This window comes from Eschscholzia californica, unplaced genomic scaffold (assembly GCF_041429995.1).
Source record: "Eschscholzia californica isolate CP2 unplaced genomic scaffold, dmEscCali1.0.p SCAF_1, whole genome shotgun sequence".
Taxonomy (NCBI): Eukaryota; Viridiplantae; Streptophyta; class Magnoliopsida; order Ranunculales; family Papaveraceae; genus Eschscholzia; species Eschscholzia californica.
The window spans coordinates 14446866-14474702 of NW_028238198.1; the positions used below are offsets into that span (position 1 = coordinate 14446866).

Genomic DNA, 27837 nt, shown 5'->3' on the forward strand with positions numbered 1-27837 from the left:
GAATGCAAATCACTACACTTGAAATTCATAGATGCGAAATTCTTATACAAGCAACTTATTACTCAATTAAATACAAACCAGACTGCAAATACAACACATTATTAGAAAGGAGCAAACTTTGTGGCAGCAAAATCAGACTCATACTCTTTTAGGTTACCTCTTGGATTTTCTTCAAACCTAGCCAACCTAAAGTACTTTAGAGCAGCATGATTTGACTCCCCATTCAGAACTAAATCAGTCAAGATCCGACCCACCACAGGAGACATCTTGAACCCATGACCCGAAAACCCACCACCAATAACAACATCCTTTCCAAACTCACCACCTAAAAAATCAATCACAAAATCCCCATCAGGTGTCGAGGAATACATACATGACTGTGTTAAAACGGGTTCACCAGATTCGATTCGGCCTGAAAGTTGCTCTTCGACCCACGACGACAACGAATTCCCTATCACAGTTGAAACCCATGTCCTCTTATCCGGGTCACACGGGTACCCGTCATGCAAGGCGATTTTGATCAAACCCGGATACTCCAGCGACGGGGTACTGTATAAAAATGGCTCCCCGTAGCTTATAAACGTAGGGAACCCATTTTCGACCGAAATTTTTTCCTCAAAACCATCTTTGATCTTCCAGTACGAAATAGTAGTATGTAAAGGTTGGATGGGTAAAATCTGACCCGTAACCGTTGTAACTAATTTACTCATCCAAGCTCCTACTTTCACCAAACATTTTTTGCCCCAAAACTTTGACCCGTTTTTGGAACAAACCCTAATTGCTCCTCTTTCATGGTCCCTATTGATTTCTCTCACTTCCATATTATCTCTAAGAACAGCTCCATTTTGAGTTGCTAAAGTTTGAAACATGGAAACTGCTTTTGTGGGTCTAAGTACACCACCAATTTGGGTCAATAACCCGACCCAATTTTCGGGCATTCGGAAGATACCCGAAAATTCATCCTCTACTTGCGTACTATCGAGTATCTTATGAGGGACCAAATTTGATTTGCAAGTCGCAATTACCTCTTGCAAACTCTTTTTATCAGACGGACCCATGTCAGAACTCCGGGTCTTAAAATAGACTTTGTCTCCACTTGCAGATTCGACATCTTCCCATAATTTAGTAGATTCTATAGTCATATCCGCATAGTAATCTTCTGGGTATGTACAACGAATAGTTCGAGATTCACCGTGGGATGACCCTAGGTGGTGTAAGAAATCAAATTGTTCGAGGAGCAAAACTTTTTCGCCTCGTTTGGCAATTTGATAAGCCCAACAACTACCCATTATCTCTGCACCAACTATTATAACATCAAATTCTTCATATGTATTCTCCATGATTCAAATGTTTGAAAAAGTTTTCTTTTCGCTCTAAACTTCCTCTTAAAAGACACAACACATTTCCAACTTTTTCTCATAATATAGTTGAAGTTTAATCAAATTCCCATAATTTGATCTAGAATTTAAAATATGCCACTAAATCAGTGCTATGCCCATGATTTTTCTTTTTTGTAGTCTAACCCTTATTAATTATAGATTTCCAATTGACTTCTTCCCGGATCGTGAAAGTATATATTAAACAATAGAAACATCAATTATAAGTTTAAAATTATTTAACGAAGAAATCTAGTAATTTGACTGTGTCTGTCAACACAAACTCATTACGTCTAATCATGTGGTTTTACATGAGAAGCTCTTAAATTAAAATGACATAATGGTATCAACAAATTAGGACAGTGCATAGTCTCTAATCTGGTTAATTAAGATGACATTTGTACAAAAATTATTGTTGTGTGCCCGGTCTAATCTAGCCGTTAATATGTATAATTTAACTAAAAACAATAAAAAATGTTGTGTTTCCTTATAAGGAAAGTATCTTTCCTTAAACTATTTAAATTAGTATACTAAAATAAATTGAATTAGTCCGAAGTGGGCGGGGAGTCATGGAGCATGCAACCGCCCCCATACTCACCTCCCTCTTCCAATATATATCGTTATGTTTTGTCTTTTGCATAATTTGTGACATCTACATTAATGTGATCAAATGTAACCTATACCTTAAAGACATATTCATGTATATGCATGTAACTCCTTGTGTAAATGTACATGAATGTATTCATTTTGTAGAGTCTATAAAAAAGTCTAACCCAATGTAACGGACACAACAATTTCTAGATTATCTTACGACAATCTTCTGTAGATATTTGGTGTTGTTAGCTTATATTAGTTTTATCTTTTCTCTAATGTATCTCATTTTCTTGATTTTTACAACACGTTATCAGCACGAAACTCTACCATTTTGTTTTAAGAAGATAAGAGAATCGTTGAGAGTATGGTTCCAAATAGTTTTAATTCTTATAGGATACATGTGAATAATTCTCTTTCTTTCACTTGCATATTTTTTTTAAAGGAATTAGAAAAATGAAGGTAATGATTTTGATAAACATAACTGTTCTTCATACGGAAATGCTAAAGTTACGGAAGATTTTGACGAATAACTATTATGGAATGACGTGGCGTCCCATTTTTTGAAAGGGGTATTTAGCGATACCCCCTCATCCTTAATGTCCAATTAGGGATGCCCCCTTTTTTAATTGGATATTAGGAAAACCCCCTTTTTTACACTTAAAAGTACAAAAATACCCTTATCCTTAATGTTTCTCTTTTTTTTCTTCTATCTCTTATACCTCTACGATCTTATGCTTACCAACGTCTTTTCGTTTCTCATAGTTTTTTTCCCTTATCCATCTTTATCTAATTTATCAACAATATTTATCGAAAATTTAAAATGGATAAATCACAACAATTCGAAATAAAAATCGTAAATTTTAAGAAAAAATTTATTAACTTCTCATTTGTGTTTTCATTTTACGTTAAAATTGATGTATGTAACCAATTTGAAGAAGTCCTCTTGATATCTTTTGTTCTTTCTATTAATTATAACTCTATACTTTCAAAAAACAAATGGGAAGATAAATTTTTTTTCTTAAAATTTACGATTTTTGTTTCAAAATTATTGTGATTTATCAATTTTAAATTATCGATAAATGTTGTTGGTAAATTAGAAAAAGATGGATAAGAGAGAAAAATGATGAAAAATGAAAATACGTTGGTAAACATAACATCAAAGAGGTATAAGAGATTGAAGAAAAAAGAGAAACAATAAGGATAAAGGTGCTTTAGTATTTTAAGTGCAACAAAGGGGGTTTCCCTAATATTCAATTAAAAAAGAGGGCATCCCTAGTTGGACATTAGGGATGAGGGGGTATCGCTAAATACCCCTTTTTGAAATTTCGACTGAATCTGGGCCGCTCACGGCCCAAATTCATTTGATTCCATTACCACGTCATCTCTGATTTCCTTCCCAATTCCCTAGCTAGACCGTTTCCCATTTAGAGGGAGAGAGAGAGGGACTTTAGAGAGAGAGAGAGAGAGAGAGATTTAACTAGGTCATCCAAATGGATGAAACCCATTAGGATGATTCCCTATCGATGGAGTACAAGGTGTTCTAATTTGGTCAACCATAAAAGAAGTAGAGGAACTAATGTACTCATAGCAGATGACATTTGTTGAAGTTCGAAAATAGTGCTTTTTTGAGGAAATTTTTTTATTTGATGAAAGCTGACTTGAACGATAAGGAAGACCATGTTTGTATTTGTTTGATCTTCTTCATCGTTTGATGGGTTTTCTTCTTGGTGAAGTTTAGAGTCTACTAGAGAGATCCGATTGGAAAGATGATTAGATGAGAGAGAGAGAAAGAGAGGTCTGAATTTTTTGCAGCCCTGATTCATTTTTTTAATCAATTGAATCTGGACCATTCATTTTTGACGATCCAGATTCAGTCAAAATTTCAAACATGGGAAGCCACGTCATTCAGTAATAGTTATTCGTCAAAATCCTTGGTACCTCTAACTTCCCCCTTCTTCATATTAGCATTTATAATCATATTTGTAGGATACTAGACATAACCCGTGCCTCCGGCACGACTTATTAGATCTTAATACAAAAAATTCTTACAAATAAAAATTTGAATTGATTAGAAAGAGTCGAGGGAAAATCTTACAAATAAAAATTAAAATTGGTTGGAAATAGTCCAGGAAAATTGTACAATGAGATAACTATGAAACTAAAAAGCTTAAAGAAAAATAGAAAATTATAGAGATTTATAAGTCTAAAAAAACCATTCCTTCCATTTATGAAGATAATCAATTGATTGTAGTTGTATTGTAACTTGTGATATGTCTGCAGATTCATATTTCGCTGACAAAGTGAAGGCACACTTATATTATGATAGTGATTTATAAGTAAACCATCAATCACTGTTTGTTTTAGTCGTTGATGATTATTGTGGAAGGGCTTCGGGAATTATTCTTTAGTAACAAAAATATCACACATGAATAGTGAAGGCACCCTTATATTCGGATAGTGTTGAACCATCAAGTTGCTTCAATCTGGCAGAAAAACTTGTATGTTAGGTTAGAGCATAACTAAAATCTAACAAAAGGATCCAGCTAAGGAAAAAACACTTATACCAAATGTATGTACAATTAGTAATAATATAAGGTGATTATAATTTACATGTGAGTGTCCAATTGGAGATAAAAAAAACAACCATACCTCATTGTCTATTCTTTCCCAGACCATAGACCAGAAGAAACTAATACACATCAGTTGTACTAAGAGTTATACCATAAAACTGACCTGGATTTAGGATAATGATTTTCTAATTTTCAAAGTTTGAGTCAAGGAATCATGTTGACCATTAAGTTTAGCAGTAACCTAATGGTTGATTTGAGTTCATAGGGAACATTAGAAAATCATAATCCAAATACATCACTTGGTACGTCAATTTGACCCATATATTCATGAAAATAAGATGCTTGCTATGCATTGTTTCCTCATCTCTCCAAAATAATCCCAATGTATTGTGTGGCTACACTTGAGAATTGTTGCATCTTTCATCCAATCAAAGTTGAGAATTGTTGTATCTTTCGACGAACGAAAGAGATACTGCACCGTAAAAGAGAAAAATGTACTAACGAAAAAGAAATAATTATAATTTAAACCCAATTGTAGTAGTCAAATGGATACCCTCAAGACATATTGAATAAGCTTAACCACGCTCAAGTTGAAGACTATAGAGAAAATAAGAAAAATTCACTCAGTAACAACATTGAAAAAAAAACAACATTGAAAAGGATAAATAAATACACAATTTCATGAAGCTGCATATAAATCATAGTATTATTTATTATATTAGGCTAGGGAGTAACCGAATAGAAGTGAAACAACATGTATACAATTGCTATTTAGTGAGGAAGAAAAGGATTCGTAGCTGGCATAGATTAAAGAATATTTTGTTCAAAGGAATACACAATTCCTATGTGGCTAACTACTTCCGATGTTTTCAACAAAAAAAGCTACTTCCGATGTGTAGCTAACTAAGAATCAAACATCATAAATTTAACAATGGGTGATCCTCTTGACTTTAGTCAGACATCATTGAAATATATAATTTATCAGAAGTTGGAAACGAAAAAAAAGACTTCCCAACATATGGATCAAAGTAATTACCCAAGACCCAAAAAAATTAATTTTTCTTCTTCAGGAAATTTTGTATTTCACTATATAATTTATCAAGAATATAATTCCCGATAGAAACTATATATTGTATCCTGTAAAAAAAAATATGAAAATTACATACCCGAATCCCAAACATGAATTTTGATGTTGTTGTGAGGAACAGTTTCCCCATTGGACCAAAAACAAAAACAAAGAAACATAAGAACTCACTTGGAATTGTAAAACATTCTTCACCCATCTTAAATTGGATCTAATCAAAATTGATAAGAACCTCCATAAATATCTTAATCACTTAATTTCAAACTCTAATCTCTAAACCAAAACCAAACAACAATTTCCCAGGAATTACATTTAGAAATGAACAATTTCAACCATAACCTATTAGAACACTTGATAAATTTTGTTTGTAGAAGTTTGATGGGAGAGTAAGAGGATGAGGCCTATGAAGATTGATGAAGGGGAGAGCAACTGAACGTGAAGGTGGGAGGAGAATGGTTTTGCGTGTAAATGAAAAACAATTATTAATTAGGAACATGAATGGGGAACTTGACCGACCATTATTGGGGTAAATAAATTGAATGCATCTGTTAAAATAGAGGGAGGCTAATGAAGGAGTTTATTGATGCATAACCCAAATCCGTTAGATTTCGTTCGAGTTGGTAATTCAAAGGGTTAGATTTGTCTCAACCAGAACCAACATGTACAATAGATGTTTATGTAGTAATCCTAGTCATCTTCTAGGAGCATTTTAATTTTAGAGAAGATATTGAATTCAAGGGGAAGTTTGAATGTCAAATACAATGTGTCATCTTCCAATCCCCGTTGGCAATTTTTTTTATCTTTTCTGTCCTAGTCAGATTGTCCTAGTCACAACCAATGTGTTTTGTTATATAGATACTATATCTTGTTTAGATTAATTCTGTTTTGGCCTCCAATTTGTGACCAACTCACCGTTTCAGCCCCCATAAGTGCCTGTCTGCCAGTTCGATTTAGTCTCCAAGGGCTAAAAAAGATCAACTTTTTTCCTGAACTACCCTTGGGAGTCAAAATGGAATTATTTCTAAAAAATTAAGCACGTAAAAGACACCTCATCTCTCCAACCCCACCCCCCCAAATTTCCTCCATTTCATGACCACTCTCTGGTGAAAGTCACCGACCAACTAATTTTCCGACCGACGACCTCTAAAAAAAAAAAAACTTTCTCTCTCTTCTCACTCTCTCTCCCCACTCTGGTTCTCTCTATTTTCTTGTACGGACCTAATTATTAACTTTGCTTAGGGACTCCAAAATGATTGGTTTGATCCTAGTAACAAAAGGGCTTTGTGGTCGGTTTGCTATGAAACAAGCCACAAACATCTCGTGGTCGGTTGGCCACTAGATATTTCATGGTCGGTCCAATATTAAATGTACTTGCTACATCTCGTGGCAGATCGACTACAAAACCCTCGAGGAATGTTTCAGGCAAAACATTAGTCTGGGACGAAGGTGGCTCTCTTCGTTGAAACAGTGAGGATAGTGAGTCAAAAAATTTAGTAAAAAAAAGAGATTTTATTGAGATGAAGAGATTTAGCAGAAAGAAGGTTCTGGAAAAAAAATTGAGGATCGCCGACAATGGTAATTTATCGATGACCCTTACCGGTTTGGAGAAGAAAATCTGGTTGGGGTGGGGAAAACCATAAGGAAACAAAAACTTTCTCCCAAAATTTAATATTTCGAAAAATTTTCTTCTTTCTCCCACTAGTTTAGGAGTAGGAAAAGCTATAATTTAGTGGGAAGTTATGATTTAATAATTGGCTAACTAAATTTCAACCGTTATATTATGAAATTCTCTATTATAATCCGACAGACGCAGATATCTAGAGATAAATTGTATGGTGTCCCTCCACATACAACATTGTGTTTTATATAATAGATAAGTAAAATAGTTTGTATACTGAAGTTTATTGCAAGAAAACTCGACGGAAACACAAAAGAAAAATGTTTTATTAGTTTATTTGTTTGTCACTTTAACATGGACGATCGCATCCTTTAACTTTAAAAGGGCAATGAATTTTAAAGCTCCTCATCTAAAAAAATAAGTCACAAGATTATGACTCATGACACACCAAGTTCGAGCGAGAGAGCAAGTTTCTAAGTAAGAATATAGCAAAATAATTTGTGAGAATAGTACCACATGGGAGAATGTAATGTGTAGTCCTCTCCATTCATTGTCAATTTAGTTTTGAGTTAGATGAACACAAACTTAACATGGTATCAGAACTAGACTCACACGTGATAGACTTAAAAGCCGCGCGTGCTCCACGTCACCCTTAAAGGAAAAAAGCTCATGTGTTAGGCTCAAAAGAACGCCTCACGTGAGGGGGCGTGCGAGAATAGTCCCACATGAGAGAATATAATGTCTAGGTCATCTCCACTAATTATCAATTGCTTTTGAGTTGGGTAACCACAAACTTAACACAATTTATTGACGTATAAGCTATTGTTTATGAATTATGATCAATGGTAATGAACATGACAGGATAAAAAATCATACAACTAACTTTTACTGGTTAATGGTTACCATGACAAGGATGGGGTTTGTTCTTCTCATTGTCAGACATAACAAATCAAACAAGAAAGAACAATCTGAGATCGGACTCAAATCAAATTCAGGCCTCAAATCAAATTTCAGATCTGAGATCTGACTTAGATTATGTAAGTTTTCATAGATCTGAAATCTAAATTGATACGAGTCAGATTTGTTTGTTCTTGTCTGAATGGCTGATTTGGGTCCTTTTTGTGAGATGGTTCAAATTTAGGTGAGTCAGATGATTCGGATTCCTACAATGAGAAAAATAACAGCTCAACCTAAAAAAAAAAGGTTCATTTCCCAAATGGCCCCCAACTTTGTGACCAGTTTCTTGCCTGACCTCCTAGATTAGCAAAAATACTCATATGGCCCCCTTTTTCAGTTATCTTTAACTTTCCGTCACTCTCTCTCCTCCATCTCTTTTTCTCTCTCTGCCACATCATCTGTTACGCCACCTCATCATCTTCTCCGGTGAAGGTCGCCGGCCGGCCAATTTTCCGGCCGACGACCTTCAAACATCAAAAATAAATTTTTTTTTCCCTCTCCTCTCTCTCTCTAATTTCTAAATTTTTTTTATTTGATGAACCTTCAGCAACAACCCCTGCGCTTTCACTAAGAAATCTTCCAATGTCATTTCACCCATCGTTGGTTGTCTCTCCCGAGCAGTTCTTACCTCGTCATTCCTTTTTCTATTACCATTTTGGATATCTCTCCACACCTCATCGACTGTTTTCTTGCTCAAAGCTCTACTTAAGGTTAGGTTTGCATGCCGATTCAAAGCTGATGCTGAAGCAATTTGGTTTGCAGGGGAAGGATTTTCGGTGTCCGACCCAACAACCTGATTACCTTCAGCTGTCCAAACATTCTTGAGAAGTTCATCAAGGTTCATACAACTTAGAGGTTTCCCTAAATCTCCTAATTGGTTTTGAACCTCGTCTAGAGTAAGATTATATAAGGAACCTTCCCGAGTCAATGGCAGAAACCGAGACTGCTGGTTACTACCTCCTTCAGACCCCATTGCTTGAATACCCATTCACCAATCTCTTTACCTTACTAAATTATTCATTCAATTTCAAACCCAAAAAACCCCAAATTCAAAAACCCTAGAACTCCCTAAGAGATAAACTAAATTAAATAAGAATTACTACCCAGTTGGTTACAAGAAATTCCCAAATTCACATCCCAATCATCAAAAAACCCTATAAAGCTTTAATTCCAATTTATAGTTATTTTTTGTTGTAATGGAAACAACAAGTAAATAAGACAATTAAGATTTACAAAGTGAGAAAAATACTTTCGAAGGTCTGTTCGCAGTCCTGAACCAGATCTAGTGAGAGAGATGGTTTTTTTTAGAAAAAAATTGAGAGAGAGAGAGGAGAGAGATTTTTTTTATCTTTTTTTTTTTTTTTTACGTTTGAAGGTCGCCGGCCGGCGACCTTCGCCGGAGATGATGATGAGGTGGCGTAACAGGTGATGTGGCAGACAGAGGAGATGAGATGGGGGAGAGAGAGTAACGGAAAGTTAACGGTAACTGAAAAAGGGGGTCATATGGGTATTTTTGCTAATCTAGGGGGCCAGGCAGGAAGCTAGTCACAAAGTTGGGGGCCATTTGGAAAATAACCCAAAAAAAAACACTACCTAAGTTCGTACTTTGTCGTTGAAATGTCACATAGAAGTTGCTTAATTTCTGTACATGATAGAGTTACAAATAATTACTACTAGCTATATAACTTGATCAGATTTTAGGATCGGACCTCTGTTTATTTCAGAAAATATTTAGGGTTTTCAGTTGATGATCTGCTTTTCACTTACAAATTAAGAAGATGAGAGAGAATCTAGCTTACCTGGAAAATGAAACTCAGAAATAACGAGGAACCCTATCGTCTTTCCATCTTGAAACAAAATGAAAGTCAGGGTTTAGGGTTTAAAAATGAAAGTGAATACTGAATAGAACCATGGGGGAGTAGGGCTCTTGGGTATCATATGCCTCATGCCCTCATCGCTATTACTTATATTGGTTTGAAGATGATGTCTGTTGCAGATTTTCAACCAGAATAAATTTGAGTAATTATAAGTTATGATTCACTCGCCTACCTATATGTTTTTTAATGGTGGTCATTCACCAATGAGATCATATCTTTTTGATTTGTTGTGATGTATGTTTGTTTCCTTTATTAAGGAAGTAAAAGATGGACTGATGTTTTTTTTTTTCCTTTCATTGTGAGTTGATATTTATGCGAGGCCTAGAAATATGTTTGGTGATGGTGGTTATTCACCAATGAGACCATATGTTGTTAATTTGTTGTGATGTATGTTTCTTTCCTTTATTAGAGAAGAAAAAGATGGACCGAAGTTTATTTTCCTTTGGCTGTGAGTTGATATTTTTGCGAGGAATCAGGCTCTAAGCTTGTTGATTTTTGCAAAAAAAATAAAGACTATACGTTTCATGGAACGACTAATGATCTATACAGTAATGCTGTAGTTTTTTTTTTATATAATATACCTTCATCTTTAATGTCTAAAATAAACATCCAAACTTATTTCTATTTTTATTTTATTTTTTTTTAGAAACCAATCTTATTTTTAAAGTGGGTGATTTAGGGAAATAAGAAAACTATTCGGGGTGTAAAATTTTAAAGGGTAAAAAAACATATTAGCCAACACACCCTCCCTTGTTGCCGACAAAGAGCCACCGGTCGGCCACAACTCTCTCTTTCTGTCTCCTTCCTTTTTTTTTCTCTCTCTCTCTCTCCATCCCTCTCCTTGATTCTCTCTCGTTCTTTCTCTAAGTTTCGGCGAAGGGGAGAGCCCTTCGTCGGAGCCCTTCGTCTGAAAACTAGACGAAGGTCGTTTGGATCAGGTTCTTTCCCAAATGAGGAACAAAAAAGAGTGGTCCTTCCCCGAAACTTATAAATCACGAACAAAAGAGAGAGAGAGAGAGAGAGAGAGAGAGAGAGAAAAAAAAAAGGAAGAAAAGAGAGATATAAAGAGAGAGAAGAAGGAGAAGAAGAAGAAACGAACTAGGTGGTGATGGTCGGCATTAATGGTGGATATCGCTGGAATATGGTGGGAGGTGCCGAAATTTTGGTTGAGGAAGAAGAAGTTGAAAGGTTAAAGTGTTTGGAGGAAATAAAATGTTTTCGAAACATCTTGTTTCCACCCAAAACTTTGTAGCCCGGATAATTTTCTTATTTCCCCAAATTATCCACCTACTTCTAAAGGATTGAGATTATGTCGCTCTTTTCAAATATTTTTTTTATGTTTAAAATTACACCTCATAAACTTGTCTCAAAGGGTCGAGATACATTAAAACGTGTTCGAGTATGAAAAACCAACTCAATATGTAATTCTAACCCGTTTAACGCTCCATGTTTGGCAATGCCATAATCTAGAAGATACCGTATTTGGCAATAAAATAAATAACAAGAGAAGATATCGTATACTAAAATGAATTGAATTAGTCCGAAGTGGGCGGGGAGTCATGGAGCATGCAACCGCCCCCATACTCACCTCCCTCTTCCAATATATATCGTTATGTTTTGTCTTTTGCATAATTTGTGAGATCTACAATAATGTGGTCACATGTAACCTATACTTTAAACACACATTCATGTATATGCATGTAACTCCTTGTGTAAATGTCTATGAATGTATTCATTTTGTAGAGTCTATAAAAAAGTCTGGCCCAATGTAACGGACACAACAATTTGTAGATTATTTTACGACAATCTTCTGTAGATATTTGGTGTTGTTAGTTTATATTAGTTTCCTACCGTTCCAATTAGCCACTCTAATCTAACATGTTGATTGATGTGGCCCAAGTCGTAACCAAATTGACACACATTACATAGATCAAGTAGAGACTAGAGAGTTGTAATTAGCTAATCTAGTCACAAAAAGCCCCGGCTTTTGTAGTGCATTATCCCTGCACCAACTACTATAACGTCAAATTCTTCATATGTATTCTCCATGATTCAAATGTTTGAAAAAGTTTTCTTTCGCTCTAAACTTCCTCTTAAAAGACACAACACATTTCCAACTTTTGCTCATGATATAGTTGAAGTTTAATCAAATTCCCATAATTTGATCTAGAATTTAAAATATGCCGCTTAATCAGTGCTATACCCATGATTTTTCTTTTTTGTCGTCTAACCCTTATTAATTATAGATTCCCAATTGACTTCTTCCCGGATCGTGAAAGTATATATTAAACAATAAGAACATCAACTATAAGTTTAAAATTATTTAACGAAGAAATCAAGCAATTTGGCAATTTGACTGTGTCTGTCAACACAAAACTCATTACGTACGTCTAATCATGTGGTTTTACATGAGAAGCTCTTAAATTAAGATGACATAATGGTATTAACAAATTAGGACAGTGGATAATCTCTAATCTGGTTAATTAAGATGGCATAATTGTACAAAACTTATTGTCGTGTCCCCGGTCTAATCTAGCCATTAATATGTATAATTTAACTAAAAACAATAAAAAATGTTGAGTTTCCTTATCAAGAAAGTATATTTCCTTAAACTATTTAATTACTATACTAAAATGAATTGAATTCGTCCGAAGTGGGCGGGGAGTCATGGAGCATGCAACCGCCCCCATACTCACCTCCCTCTTCCAATATATATCGTTATGTTTTGTCTTTTGCATAATTTGTGACATCTACAATAATGTGGTCACATGTAACCTATACTTTAAAGACACATTCATGTATATGCATGTAACTCCTTGTGTAAATGTCCATGAATGTATTCATTTTGTAGAGTCCATAAAAAAGTCTGACCCAATGTAACGGACACAACAATTTGTAGATTATTTTACGACAATCTTCTGTAGATATTTGGTGTTGTTAGTTTATCTTAGTTTCCTAACGTTCCAATTAGCCACTCTAATCTAACATGTTGATTGATATGGCCTAAGTCAGTAACCAAATTGCACACACATTACATAGATCAAGTAGAGACTAGAGAGTTGTAATTATCTAATCTAGTCTAACTAATACTAATAGATTAATATTGCCTAGTAGTATAACTTGATGACAACTGAACTACCTTAACCTAGTAGTATTTTTTTCTTTATAAATATCATATGATTCTAGATGTCTAAACTAGTTTAGTAATTAAAAGAAATGAAATTAAAATACAGATCAAACAGTAAAAAGAAGAAAAATGGGTGCTTATACCGAACTGTATATGCTTCTTCTTCAGTAGCTCCACTGAACTTTAGATGTTTCTTCACCACCTTCAAATGAACCCTAAATAACTTGAAACAACAAAAAGACCAAGTGAAATCGAGAGAAAATGTAGAGTGTTGTAGTTTTAGGGCTTTTTCCAGAACTGAGATAGAGAGAGGAAGAAATCGAGAGTTGAACCCACCGAGAGAGAGGAAGAAATCGGGAGTTGAACCCACCGAGAGAGAGGAAGAAATCGAGAGTTGAACTGATGAAATCGAGTGAAAATTTAGGGTGTCGATTTAGGGTTTTTTTTAGAAACTGTAGGAGAGAGAAAGGAATCGATAAGGAAAGGGGTAGATGTTGTTTAGGGCTTTTTATTTCGACTATTAATTCTGTAGAAAATCATTTTCCCGGAAAATTCTATGAGAATTTGGCGGAAATTTTTCGCGTCAGGGAAATATTTGATAGGCAAGCCTTTTTTCGACGGAAAATGAAAAAAAGGTTGTCGGAATACCAATGTTTCCAACGGAATCAAGTACCGTCGAAAATACTTTTTCATCCCACAAATTTGCTTTGCCTGTCGCGCATGGTTTTCCGACGGTAAAAGAGGAAAACCGTCGGAATTTCTCAATTTTCTTAACGGAATTATACGAATCCGACGAAAATAGTGACTTTTTACGACGGCTATCAAAACTCTGTCGAAAATAAGCCGTCACAAAAAGCCCCGGCTTTTGTAGTGCATTATCCCTGCACCAACTACTATAACGTCAAATTCTTCATATGTATTCTCCATGATTCAAATGTTTGAAAAAGTTTTCTTTGCTCTAAACTTCCTCTTAAAATACACAACACATTTCCATCTTTTGCTCATAATATAGTTGAAGTTTAATCAAATTCCCATAATTTGATCTAGAATTTAAAATATGCCGCTTAATAAGTGCTATACCCATGATTTTTCTTTTTTGTCGTCTAACCCTTATTAATTATAGATTCCCAATTGACTTCTTCCCGGATCGTGAAAGTATATATTAAACAATAAGAACATCAACTATAAGTTTAAAATTATTTAACCAAGAAATGTAGCAATTTGGCAATTTGACTGTGTCTGTCAACACAAAACTCATTACGTCTAATCATGTGGTTTTACATGAGAAGCTCTTAAATTAAGATGACATAATGGTATTAACAAATTAGGACAGTGCATAGTCTCTAATCTGGTTAATTAAGGTGGCATAATTGTACAAAAATTATTGTCGTCTGCCCGGTCTAATCTAGCCATTAATATGTATAATTTAACTAAAAACAATAAAAAATGTTGTGTTTCCTTATCAAGAAAGTATCTTTCCTTAAACTATTTAATTAGTATACTAAAATGAATTGAATTAGTCCGAAGTGGGCGGGGAGTCATGGAGCATGCAACCGCCCCATACTCACCTCCCTGTTACAATATATATCGTTATGTTTTGTCTTTTGCATAATTTGTGACATCTACAATAATGTGGTCACATGTAACCTATACTTTAAAGGCACATTCATGTATATGCATGTAACTCCTTGTGTAAATGTCCATGAATGTATTCATTTTGTAGAGTCCATAAAAAAGTCTGGCCCAATGTAACGGACACAACAATTTGTAGATTATTTTACGACAATCTTCTATAGATATTTGGTGTTGTTAGTTTATATTAGTTTCCTACCGTTCCAATTAGCCACTCTAATCTAACATGTTGATTGATATGGCCTAAGTCGTAACCAAATTGCACACACATTACATAGATCAAGTAGAGACTAGAGAGTTGTAATTAGCTAATCTAGTCTAACTAATACTAATAGATTAATAATGCCTAGTAGTATAACTTGATGAACAACTGAACTACCTTAACCTAGTAGTATTTTTTTCTTTATAAATATCAAATGATTCAAGATGTCTAAACCAGTTTAGTAATTAAATGAAATGAAATGAAATTAAAATACAGATCAAACAGTAAAAAAAAGAAAAATGGGTGCTTATACCGAACTGTATATGCTTCTTCTTCAGTAGCTCCACTGAACTTTAGATGTTTCTTCACCACCTTCAAATGAACCCTAAATAACTTGAAACAAAAAAAAGGCCAAGTGAAATCGAGAGAAAAAGTAAAGTGTTGTTGTTTTAGGGCTTTTTTCGGAACTGAGATAGAGAGAGGAAGAAATCGAGAGTTGAACCCACTGAGAGAGAGGAAGAAATCGAGAGTTGAACCCACCGAGAGAGAGGAAGAAATCGAGAGTTGAACTGATGAAATCGAGTGAAAATATAGGGTGTTGATTTAGGTTTTTTTAGAAACTGTAGGAGAGAGAAAGGAATCGATAAGGAAAGGGGTAGATGTTGTTCAGGGCTTTTTATTTCGACGGAACTAATTATGTGAAATCATTTTCCCGGAAAAATTCTATGAGAATTTGGCGGAAATTTTTGCGCCAGGGAAATATTTTGCAGGTAAGCCTTTTTTCGACAGAAAATGAAAAACAGGTTGTCGGAATACCAATGTTTCCGACGGAATCAAGTACCGTCGAAAATACTTTTTCATCCCACAAATTTGTGTTGCCTGTCGCGCATGTTTTTTTTACGGTAAAAGAGGAAAACCGTCGGAATTTTTCAATTTTCTTGACGGAATTATACGAATCCGTCGAAAATAGTGACTTTTAACGACGACTTTCAAAATTCCGTCGAAAATAATCCGTCACAAAAAGCCCCGGCTTTTGTAGTGCATTATCCCTGCACCAACTACTATAACGTCAAATTCTTCATATGTATTCTCCATGATTCAAATGATTGAAAAAGTTTTCTTTTCGCTCTAAACTTCCTCTTAAAAGACACTACACATTTCCAACTTTTGCTCATAATATAGTTGAAGTTTAATCAAATTCCCATAATTTGATCTACAATTTAAAATATGCCACTAAATCAGTGCTATGCCCATGATTTTTCTTTTTTTTCGTCTAACCCTTATTAATTCTAGATTCCCAATTGACTTCTTCCCGGATCGTGAAAGTATATATTGAACAATAAGAACATCAACTATAAGTTTAAAATTATTTAACCAAGAAATCTAGCAATTTGGCAATTTAACTGTGTCTGTCAACACAAAACTCATTACGTACGTCTAATCATGTGGTTTTACATGAGAAGCTCTTAAATTAAGATGACATAATGGTATTAACAAATTAGGACAGTGCATAGTCTCTATTCGGGTTAATTAAGATGGCATAATTGTACAAAAATTATTGTCGTGTGCCCGGTCTAATCTAGCCATTAATATGTATAATTTAACTAAAAACAATAAAAAATGTTGTGTTTCCTTATCAAGAAAGTATCTTTCCTTAAACTATTTAATTAGTATACTAAAATGAATTGAATTAGTCCGAAGTGGGCGGGGGGGTCATGGAGCATGCAACCGCCCCCATACTCACCTCCCTCTTCCAGTATATATCGTTATGTTTTGTCTTTTGCATAATTTGTGACATCTACAATAATGTGGTCACATGTAACCTATACTTTAAAGACACATTCATGTATATGCATGTAGCTCCTTGTGTAAATGTCCATGAATGTATTCATTTTGTAGAGTCCATAAAAAAGTCTGGCCCAATGTAACGGACACAACAATTTGTAGATTATTTTACGAAAATTTTCTGTAGATATTTGGTGTTGTTAGTTTATATTAGTTTCCTACCGTTCCAATTAGCCACTCTAATCAAACATGTTGATTTATATGGCCTAAGTCGTAACCAAATTGCACACACATTACATAGATCAAGTAGAGAGTAGAGAGTTGTAATTAGCTAATCTAGTCTAACTAATACTAATAGATTAATAATGCCTAGTAGTATAACTTGATGAACTACCTTAACCTAGTAGTATTTTTTTCTTTATAAATATCATATGATTCTAGATGTCTAAACTAGTTTAGTAATTAAAAGAAATGAGATTAAAATACAGATCAAACAGTAAAAAGAAGAAAAATGGGTGCTTATACCAAACTGTATATGCTTCTTCTTCAGTAGCTTCACTGAACTTTAGATGTTTCTTCACCACCTTCAAATGAACCCTAAATAACTTGAAACAAAAAAAAAGGCCAAGTGAAATTGAGAGAAAAAGTAGAATGTTGTTGGTTTAGGGCTTTTTTCGAAACTGAGATAGAGAGAGGAAGAAATCGAGAGTTGAACCCACCGAGAGAGAGGAAGAAATCGAGAGTTGAACTGATTAAATCGAGTGAAAATTTAGGGTGTTGATTTAGGTTTTTTTTTTTAGAAACTGTAGGAGAGAGAAAGGAATCGATAAGGAAAGGGGTAGATGTTGTTTAGGGCTTTTTATTTCGACGGAATTAATTATGTGGAAAATCATTTTCCCAGAAAAATTGTATGAGAATTTGGCGGAAATTTTTCGCGCCAGGGAACTATTTTGCAGGCAAGCCTTTTTTCGACGGAAAATGAAAAAAAGGTTGTCGGAATACCAATGTTTCCGACGGAATCAAGTACCGTCGAAAATACTTTTTCATCCCACAAATTTGCTTTGCCTGTCGCGCATGGTTTTCCGACGGTAAAAGAGGAAAACCGTCGGAATTTCTCAATTTTCTTGACGGAATTATACGTATCCGTAAAAAATAGTGACTTTTTACGACGGCTTTCAAATTTCCGTCGAAAATAATCCGTCACAAAAAACCCCGGCTTTTGTAGTGCATTATCCCTGCACCAACTACTATAACGTCAAATTCTTCATATGTATTCTCCATGATTCAAATGTTTGAAAAAGTTTTCTTTTCGCTCTAAACTTCCTCTTAAAAGACACAACACATTTCCAACTTTTGCTCATAATATAGTTGAAGTTTAATCAAATTCCTATAATTTGATCTAGAATTTAAAATATGCCACTAAATCAGTGCTATGCCCATGATTTTTCTTTTTTGTCGTCTAACTCTTATTAATTATAGATTCCCAATTGACTTCTTCCCGGATCGTGAAAGTATATATTAAACAATAAGAACATCAACTATAAGTTTAAAATTATTTAACCAAGAAATCTAGCAATTTGGCAATTTGACTGTGTCTGTCAACACAAAACTCATTACGTACGTCTAATCATGTGGTTTTACATGAGAAGCTCTTAAATTAAGATGACATAATGGTATTAACAAATTAGGACATTGCATAGTCTCTAATCTGGTTAATTAAGATGGCATAATTGTACAAAAATTATTGTCGTGTGCCCGGTCTAATCTAGCCATTAATATGTATAATTTAACTAAAAACAATAAAAAATGTTATGTTTCCTTATCAAGAAAGTATCTTTCCTTAAACTATTTAATTAGTATACTAAAATGAATTGAATTAGTCCGAAGTGGGCGGGGAGTCATGGTGCATGCAACCGCCCCCATACTCACCTCCCTCTTCCAATATATATCGTTATGTTTTGTGTTTTGCATAATTTGTGACATCTACAATAATGTGGTCACATGTAACCTATACTTTAAAGACACATTCATGTATATGCTTGTAACTCCTTGTGTAAATGTCCATGAATGTATTCATTTTTTTTTTTTTGAGGGTAAAAGCAAATATTATTAAATAACCGAATCCATACAAAGTACATTAGTTAAAAACGGACTAAAACAAAACAAACTAACATTAGGGGGTTAACAGAGAAGCAGCTAAGGAGTGGGCGTCCTTATTAAAGATTCTATTGCAATAGCTCAGGTCCACGCGTTTATCAACAACCTGTACACGCGTCCCTTCAATGTCCCTTATCAAGCGCCACGGTATGTCCTCATCGACGGTCAGGATTGCGTCAATTAAAACCCTAGCATCTCCTTCTAGAATAAATTCCTCCAACCCTAAATCTGTCGCCAGTTCCATCCCACACCTAAATCCTTCTAACTCACTGAAAATCGGAGATTTTGGTATTATCATTTTAGCTTTCGATCCAATGATCTCTTCTTCAGAATTTTTTGCAATGGCCGCGCATGAAGCTTGGTCGTCTCTGTACGATCCATCGAAACTGATTTTTATCTTTCCAATCGGAGGGGGTATCCATCTATTAACCTGCACAATCGAGTTAGAGTTATCATTTATATTAAGATCAGTGAGATACCTGACTTGATCCATCGATTTCCATACACATCTAGTTGGATCAGGAGGTTTAGCTTGGAAGTGAAGCTCATTCCTCATTTTCCACCATTCCCACAACAGGTAAGATACTTTAAGCCATTCATTTCCATCAACTTCCTTGTTTATTAGTATTTTAGACAACATAGTTATTGGATTTAGATCTGGTTGTAGGTGCTGATTAATTCCAGCCCTTGTTGCGAGATCAATGAAAGTCGGACATTCTCCAAATAGGTGATGTTGAGTCTCTGTCTGATTAGTGTTACACATCTTGCATCTTTGATCCAAATGATTGATTCGTTTTCCTATATTAGCTAAAGAGGGTAACCCATCATGCACCATTTTCCAAATAAATAACTGGACTTTTGGTTCCATTTCTTTCTGTTTCCAAAATAGCTTCCATGGGATATCGATTGCCTGTTCTGAAATAGTGGGTAAGTTCTTTATTTGAGTATAAAATGACTTTGTTGTGAATTTGCCATTATCCACCGGACACCAGATTAGTTTGTCTCTCTGATTATATGTGGGGAGTTGAATGTTTAAGATAGCAGTTGTTGTAGCCACATCAAAGTGATTATTAATGAGTTCTTCTTTCCATCTATTTTGATGTTGATCAATCAAATCCGAAACCCAATAAATGTTAGAAGGTAGAGTGACAGTAATGGTTGGGGTATTGTGTTGAATATAAGGGATCCATGGATCAGATCTTATCTTGACACTTGAACCATCTCCAATTATCCAGAGAACATTGTTTCTGATGACATTTTTTGTTTTGGCCATAGCTTGCCAAAAATGAGAAGAACCTGTTGTATTGTTTTCATTCCAAAAATCATCTTCTCTGAGATACTTGGCCTTTAGAATTTTTACCCAAAAAGAATTAGGGTTTGTTACAAACCTCCATGTCATTTTTGCTATCAGTGACAAGTTGATCTCTTCAATAGATCTAATACCTAGACCACCCTTGTGTTTAGGACTTGTAAGGATATCCCATCTAATGAAGTGCATTTTAGTCCTCTGTTGTGAGTGATTCCACCAAAAATCTCTCTCGATATTTTCAAGATCTGCAACTACTTTCTTTGGCAATACCTGAAAACTGCAAGGATATGTACAAAAAGCTGATAATATAGATTTAATTAGTGTAGTTTTACCTGCTTGAGTAATATACTTGTTTTTCCAATTCGAAAGAGCATTATTGAATTTTTCTATAAGCCAAGTATAACTCTGAATACAGTTTCCTTTTTTGAGAATTAATGCTCCGAGATATTTCTCATGGTCAAGCATAACAGGAGCTTCTAGTAGATGAACAAACCGATCTTGGATGTCCTGAGATACATTCTTGCTAAATAGAAGAGAAGACTTAGAGAAGTTTACCTTTTGTCCTGAGAAGGCTGAATATTGATTCATGAGCTGTACTATAGTATTGAGATTATGTTCATTAGCTTTACCAAAGACAATTAGGTCGTCCGCAAATAGCAAATGTGTTATGCTTGGACTGGCCGGTGTGATTCTGTAACCTGTAAACAAACCTTGTAATTCATAGTAATGAAATAAGAGAGAGAGTGATTGTGAGGATAGAATAAACAGGTAGGGAGAAAGAGGGCATCCCTGCCTGAGGCCCCTAGAGGCCGAGAAGTTACCAACCTTTGCCCATTGACCTGAATATTGAAGGTAGCTGTTGTGATGCAAGACAATAATTTGTAAAATAGGTCCCTCCAGACCAGTAGCTTTGAGGACTTGAGACAGGAAGTCCCAATTGACTCTGTCATACGCTTTAGCCATGTCCATCTTTAAAGAGAAAGTGCCCTCCTTATCTGTACATTTTTTCATGGAGTGCATTAACTCTTTAGTGATGATGATATTATCTAAAATCTGTCTATTGGGGACAAAGGCATTTTGAGGCCAGGCAATACATTCATCTAAGTATGGTCTAATCCGATTTGCTATCAATTTAGTGATGAATTTATAAACCGTATTGCAAAGGGTTATGGGTCTGAAATGCGAGGCCATACTCGGGTTCTTCAACTTTGGAATTAATGCAATTGTCGTCTGGTTGATAGAAGGGTCGATAAAACCCGAAATGAAAGCCTCTTGAATATATTGGATCAATTCCGTCCCTATTGTGTCCCAGTTATGTTGATAAAAAAAGCAAGGAAGTCCATCAGGACCAGGACTCTTTATCGACCCCATATTCATGACGACTGATTTGATTTCTTTCGAGTTAGGGACCCTTGAGATGTTGGCCAGCTGATCAGGCGAAAAGACCTTATAAGCATGCATTAATTCGGTTGGCGGTTGATCCACTGGTTCAGCTGAAAATAAATTCTGAAAATGATTGATGAACTCATTTGAAATATTATCAAAATCCCGAATAGTCTGACCATCTTCCGAAATTAATTGATGAACCTTGTTTTTCTGCCGACGCACCGACATAGCTAAATGAAAAGCTCTGGTATTACGATTCCCATTATGTACCCACCTCGACTTGGCTCTCTGTTCTGCCTTTGTACATTGGAGATTTTCCAAATGCAAAATGTCTTCCTGAATTTTACTTTCAATTTCCAGGTTTTCTGTGGAAGGGTTAAGAACCTGAATATCCAGGAGTCTCTTTCTTAGAATATTTAATCGGTTCTTGATAGTACCGAAAGCCTTCTTACTCCACACTTTGATGGAGTCTTTTATGTCGTTGGTCTTACTTGTAAACGATCCAATTGTAGTGGCCCATTTTTCCTGAAAAACATTTGTGTAGTCAGTGTGATGCGTCCAATAAACTTCGAACTTGGATAGAGTTGTGGTGGGGATTCCTTGCGTGATTAACTTTAACAGGATGGGAGCGTGATCACTATTGTATCTAGGCAAGTGAAATACTCCTGCCTCCGGATATTGCATAAGCCAACTAGCGTTGCTAAGAACTTTGTCCAGTCGTTCCTTCGTAAGATGATGCATCGCCTTGGAATTGGTCCAAGTGTAGGCCGGTCCATAAAAACCCAAATCCAGAAGTTGCGCATCCTGGATAAATTTCTGAAAATGATTCATAAACGGTATGTTAGAACTACCCCCCCCCCCCCCCCCCCATTTATCATCTCTATTAGCCAAGGCATTCAGATCCCCAATACACACAAAGGGGTTATTGATACTCTCAATTCTATGTAACAAATTACGCCAAAAGGGGAGTCTATTTTGGACACAAGGGGGACCATAAATGCAAAAAATATCCCAAGAAGCATTATCAAGAGTTACATTCGTAATAGTAGCATGTATAAGATTGGACGAGGAGAAATGAATATCTAAATTTATATCGTTAGACCAATGTAAGATCAAACCTCCACTTCTGCCGACAGATGGAACCGTGTGGAAATTAGTAAGATTATAATTATTAAAACAAGACAGAGGTATATAGTTAGAAATTCTCGTTTCCGAGAGAAAAACAATAGAGGGATTAGTGGAAGAAAGGAACTGCTGCAAAGTTACTTTTGTCGGGTTGTTCTCCAGACCCCGACAATTCCACGCCAAGATATTCATCGCTGGGACGGCATTTGGGTTGCCGTTACCCATTCATCGTTATTTTCATTTGTTGGTTGACGAGTTGTCTTGCGGTACTGTTTTTTGATCCTAACCTCGGCAAGAGTCATGTCTTCATCAATCTGATCTCCAGCACTTTGACAAAGACCGCGATCATGGACCTGTGTATCCCGATTATGATTGTATAGATCATTAGAGTAAACTGCAGAAACACCGTGTTCCGTCTGTACCTTGCTTCGTTTGACCTGACATAAACTCGATAATAAATTACCATAGTTAGTTCTTATCCGGGGATTATTAGCACATACTGTTTCAATATGATTATCCTCACTATTATCGATATTAAGATCATTAAACTTGGGTATAAGGTCAGATCCCGAGGATCCCAATTCTTTGATTGGGTGTTTATTAGAAAAAGGAACCTTAAAGGTTTCTGGGAATTTAGGGGTCATGATCTTTAAGACTCTGTTTCTATCATTTTCTGAAAGATTTTGTTTAAGCAAGTCTCCAAAAGCCAGAATAGTGGGACAAAATTTCATAGTATGGCCAATGAATCCACAATAAATGCAAAATCTAGGGAGTTTCTCAACCCTAATTTCTATAGAAACCAGTTTGTTGTTCGAGAGTTTAAGATTAACTCTCGGTTGGAAAGCCTGAGTAATACACAGTTTGACCCTAATACGACCAAAAATACACCATTTGTTAGCATCTTCTTTAGTCGTCGGAATAATAGTCCCCATAGTACTGGCTAGACGGTTGACTATAGTACAGTTCAGAAGACTAGGAGGGATCCCATGAAGTTGGACCCAGAACCAAACATGATCCACTATCTGTTCTTCCGGAGGGATATCTGCGTTGCATTCTTGAAGTACTATTAATTCATCTTGCATAACCCAAGGTGTACTCTCCATCGCGATTTCCATTTCAGTAGCCGTGACGAATTTGATCATAAATAAGTTGTCCTTAATCTCCGAAATAGTAAATTTGTTAGGGTCGTGTATAACCCTTGTGAGACGATACATGGCTTGACCTAAATCGATTTTCTTAGGACTCTGGAACCATACAATGCCTTGCTTAATTAGATCTGTTTCCGAGTGATCAACATCGCCACCATCCACCGTTAATGTAGGACGTTCATCAGTAGTTAACGCCTCAAATTGGCGTATGAATTGACTGTTTGTAGAATCCATTGAACAAAGGAGGAGAAGATAAGCAGTAACGAACTGAATGGAGACTAAATCTCGACAATAAAAGCCCCTAGAGAGCGACGAAATGAGAAGATTTCAGATGAATGTATTCATTTTGTAGAGTCCATAAAAAAGTCTGGCCCAATGTAACGGACACAACAATTTGTAGATTATTTTACGACAATCTTCTGTAGATATTTGGTGTTGTTAGTTTACATTAGTTTCCTACCGTTCCAATTAGCCACTCTAATCTAACATGTTGATTGATATGGCCTAAGTCGTAACCAAATTGCACACACATTACATAGATCAAGTAGAGACTAGAGAGTTGTAATTAGCTAATCTAGTCTAACTAATACTAATAGATTAATAATGCTTAGTAGTATAACTTGATGAACAACTGAACTACCTTAACCCCGTAGTATTTTTTTTCTTTATAAATATCATATGATTCTAGATGTCTAAACTAGTTTAGTAATTAAAAGAAATGAGATTAAAATACAGATCAAACAGTAAAAAGAAGAAAAATGGGTGCTTATACCGAACTGTATATGCTTCTTCTTCAGTAGCTCCACTGAACTTTAGATGTTTCTTCACCACCTTCAAATGAACCCTAAATAACTTGAAACAAAAAAAAAAAGGCCAAGTGAAATCGAGAGAAAAAGTAGAGTGTTGTTGTTTTAGGGCTTTTTTCAGAACTGAGATAGAGAGAGGAAGAAATCGAGAGTAGAACCCACCGAGAGAGAGGAAGAAATCGATAGATGAACTGATTAAATCGAGTGAAAATTTAGAGTGTTGATTTAGGTTTTTTTTAGAAACTGTAGGAGAGAGAAAGGAATCGATTAGGAAAGGGGTAGATGTTGTTTAGGGATTTTTATTTCGACGGAATTAATTATGTGGAAAATCATTTTCCCGGAAAAATCCTATGAGAATTTGGCGGAAATTTTTCGCCCAGGGAAATATTTTGCAGGCAAGCCTTTTTTCCACGGAAAATGAAAAAAAGGTTGTCGGAATACCAATGTTTCCGACGGAATCAAGTACCGTCGAAAATACTTTTTCATCCCACAAATTTGCTTTGCCTGTAGCGCATGGTTTTCCGACGGTAAAAGAGGAAAACCGTCGGAATTTCTCAATTTTCTTGACGGAATTATACGAATCCGTCGAAATAGTGACCTTTTACGACGGCTTTCAAAATTCCGTCGAAAATAATCCGTCACAAAAAACCCCGGCTTTTGTAGTGCATTATCCCTGCACCAACTACTATAACGTCAAATCCTTCATACGTATTCTCCATGATTCAAATGTTTGAAAAAGTTTTCTTTTCGCTCTAAACTTCCTCTTAAAAGACACAACAACTTTTGCTCATAATATAGTTGAAGTTTAATCAAATTCCCACAATTTGATCTAGAATTTAAAATATGCCACTAAATCAGTGCTATGCCCATGATTTTTCGTTTTTGTCGTCTAACCCTTATTAATTATAGATTCCCAATTGACTTCTTCCCGGATCGTGAAAGTATATATTAAACAATAAGAACATCAACTATAAGTTTAAAATTATTTAACGAAGAAATCTAGCAATTTGGCAATTTGACTGTGTCTGTCAACACAAAACTCATTACGTACCTCTAATCATGGGGTTTTACATGAGAAGCTCTTAAATTAAGATGACATAATGGTATTAACAAATTAGGGCATTGCATAGTCTCTAATCTAGTTAATTAAGATGGCATAGTTGTACAAAAATTATTGTCGTGTGCCCGGCATTCTAGCCATTAATATGTATAATTTAACTAAAAACAATAAAAAATGTTATGTTTCCTTATCAAGAAAGTATCTTTCCTTAAACTATTTAATTAGTATACTAAAATGAATTGAATTAGTCCGAAGTGGGCGGGGAGTCATGGAGCATGCAACCGCCCCCATACTCACCTCCCTCTTCCAATATATATCGTTATGTTTTGTGTTTTGCATAATTTGTGACATCTACAATAATGTGGTCACATGTAACCTATACTTTAAAGACACATTCATGTATATGCATGTAACTCCTTGTGTAAATGTCCATGAATGTATTCATTTTGTAGAGTCCATAAAAAAGTCTGGCCCAATGTAACGGACACAACAATTTGTAGATTATTTTACGACAATCTTCTGTAGATATTTGGTGTTGTTAGTTTACATTAGTTTCCTACCGTTCCAATAAGCCACTCTAATCTGACATGTTGATTTATATGGCCTAAGTCGTAACCAAATTGCACACACATTACATAGATCAAGTAGAGACTAGAGAGTTGTAATTAGCTAATCTAGTATAACTAATACTAATAGATTAATAATGCCTAGTAGTATAACTTGATGAACAACTGAACTACCTTAACCTAGTAGTATTTTTTTCTTTTTAAATATCATATGATTCTAGATGTTTAAACTAGTTTAGTAATTAAAAGAAATGAAATTAAAATACAGATCAAACAGTAAAAAGAAGAAAAATGGGTACTTATACCGAACTGTATATGCTTCTTCTTAAGTAGCTCCACTGAACTTTAGATGTTTCTTCACCACCTTCAAATGAACCCTAAATAACTTGAAACAATAAAAAGGCCAAGTGAAATCGAGAGAAAAAGTAGGCTGTTGTTGTTTTAGGGCTTTTTTCGGAACTGAGATAGAGAGAGGAAGAAATCGAGAGTTGAACCCACCGAGAGAAAGGAAGAAATCGAGAGTTGAACCCACCAAGAGAGAGGAAGAAATCGAGAGTTGAACTGATGAAATCGAGTGAAAATTTAGGGTGTAGATTTAGGTTTTTTTTTTAGAAACTGTAGGAGAGAGAAAGGAATCGATAAGGAAAGGGGTAGATGTTGTTTAGGGCTTTTTGTTTCGACGGAATTAATTCTGTGGAAAATCATTTTCCCGGAAAAATTCTATGAGAATTTGGCGGAAATTTTTCGCGCCAGGGAAATATTTTGCAGGCTAGCCTTTTTTCGACGGAAAATGAAAAAAAGGTTGTCGGAATACCAATGTTTCCGACGGAATCAAGTACCGTCGAAAATACTTTTTCATCCCACAAATTTGCTTTGCCTGTCGCGCATGGTTTTCCGACGGTAAAAGAGGAAAACAGTCGGAATTTCTCAATTTTCTTGACGGAATTATACGAATCCGTCGAAAATAGTGACTTTTTACGACGGCTTTCAAACTTCCGTCGAAAATAATCCGTCACCAAAAGCCCCGGCTTTTGAGTGCATTATCCCTGCACCAACTACTATAACGTCAAATTCTTCATATGTATTCTCCATGATTCAAATGTTTGAAAAAGTTTTCTTTTCGCTCTAAACTTCCTCTTAAAAGACACAACACATTTCCAACTTTTGCTCATAATATAGTTGAAGTTTAATCAAATTCCCATAATTTGATCTAGAATTTAAAATATGCCACTAAATCAGTGCTATACCCATGATTTTTCTTTTTTGTCGTCTAACCCTTATTAATTATAGATTCCCAATTGACTTCTTCCCGGATCGTGAAAGTATATATTAAACAATAAGAACATCAACTATAAGTTTAAAATTATTTAATGAAGAAATCTAGCAATTTGGCAATTTGACTATGTCTGTCAACACAAAACTCATTACGTACGTCTAATCATGTGGTTTTACATGAGA

General features: G+C 35.3%; 1 protein-coding gene and 1 pseudogene across 3 annotated transcripts; both read right to left on the reverse strand.

The window, feature by feature from the left end:
* LOC147564390 (putative sarcosine oxidase) lies at window positions 1-27551 on the reverse strand. 3 transcript variants are annotated; one of them, XM_086665837.1, is made up of 2 exons: window positions 27432-27551; window positions 1-1303 (listed from the first exon to the last, which is right to left on the reverse strand). In XM_086665837.1, exons 1-2 carry the CDS (start codon window positions 27469-27471, stop codon window positions 102-104), a joined length of 1242 nt encoding a protein of 413 aa, XP_086521963.1. In that variant the 5' UTR covers window positions 27472-27551; the 3' UTR covers window positions 1-101. The 3 variants fall into 3 exon arrangements, with proteins under 3 accessions (XP_086521963.1, XP_086521968.1, XP_086521976.1); XM_086665842.1 differs by lacking the exon at window positions 27432-27551 and adding an exon at window positions 18064-18159; XM_086665850.1 differs by lacking the exon at window positions 27432-27551 and adding an exon at window positions 12086-12180.
* Window positions 8717-9187, reverse strand: LOC147564391 (ABSCISIC ACID-INSENSITIVE 5-like protein 2 pseudogene; annotated as a pseudogene).
* Window positions 27552-27837: the final 286 nt, after the last annotated feature.

Bases quoted from the DNA above. Each gene is read 5' to 3' on its own strand.
- LOC147564390 (XM_086665837.1), bottom strand. From the start codon at position 27,471: ATGGAGAATACATATGAAGAATTTGACGTTATAGTAGTTG. The intron at 1,304-27,431 runs GTGCAGGGATAA...ATGTTATAATAG, and splicing joins ATTTGACGTTATAGTAGTTG to TTGGTGCAGAGATAATGGGT.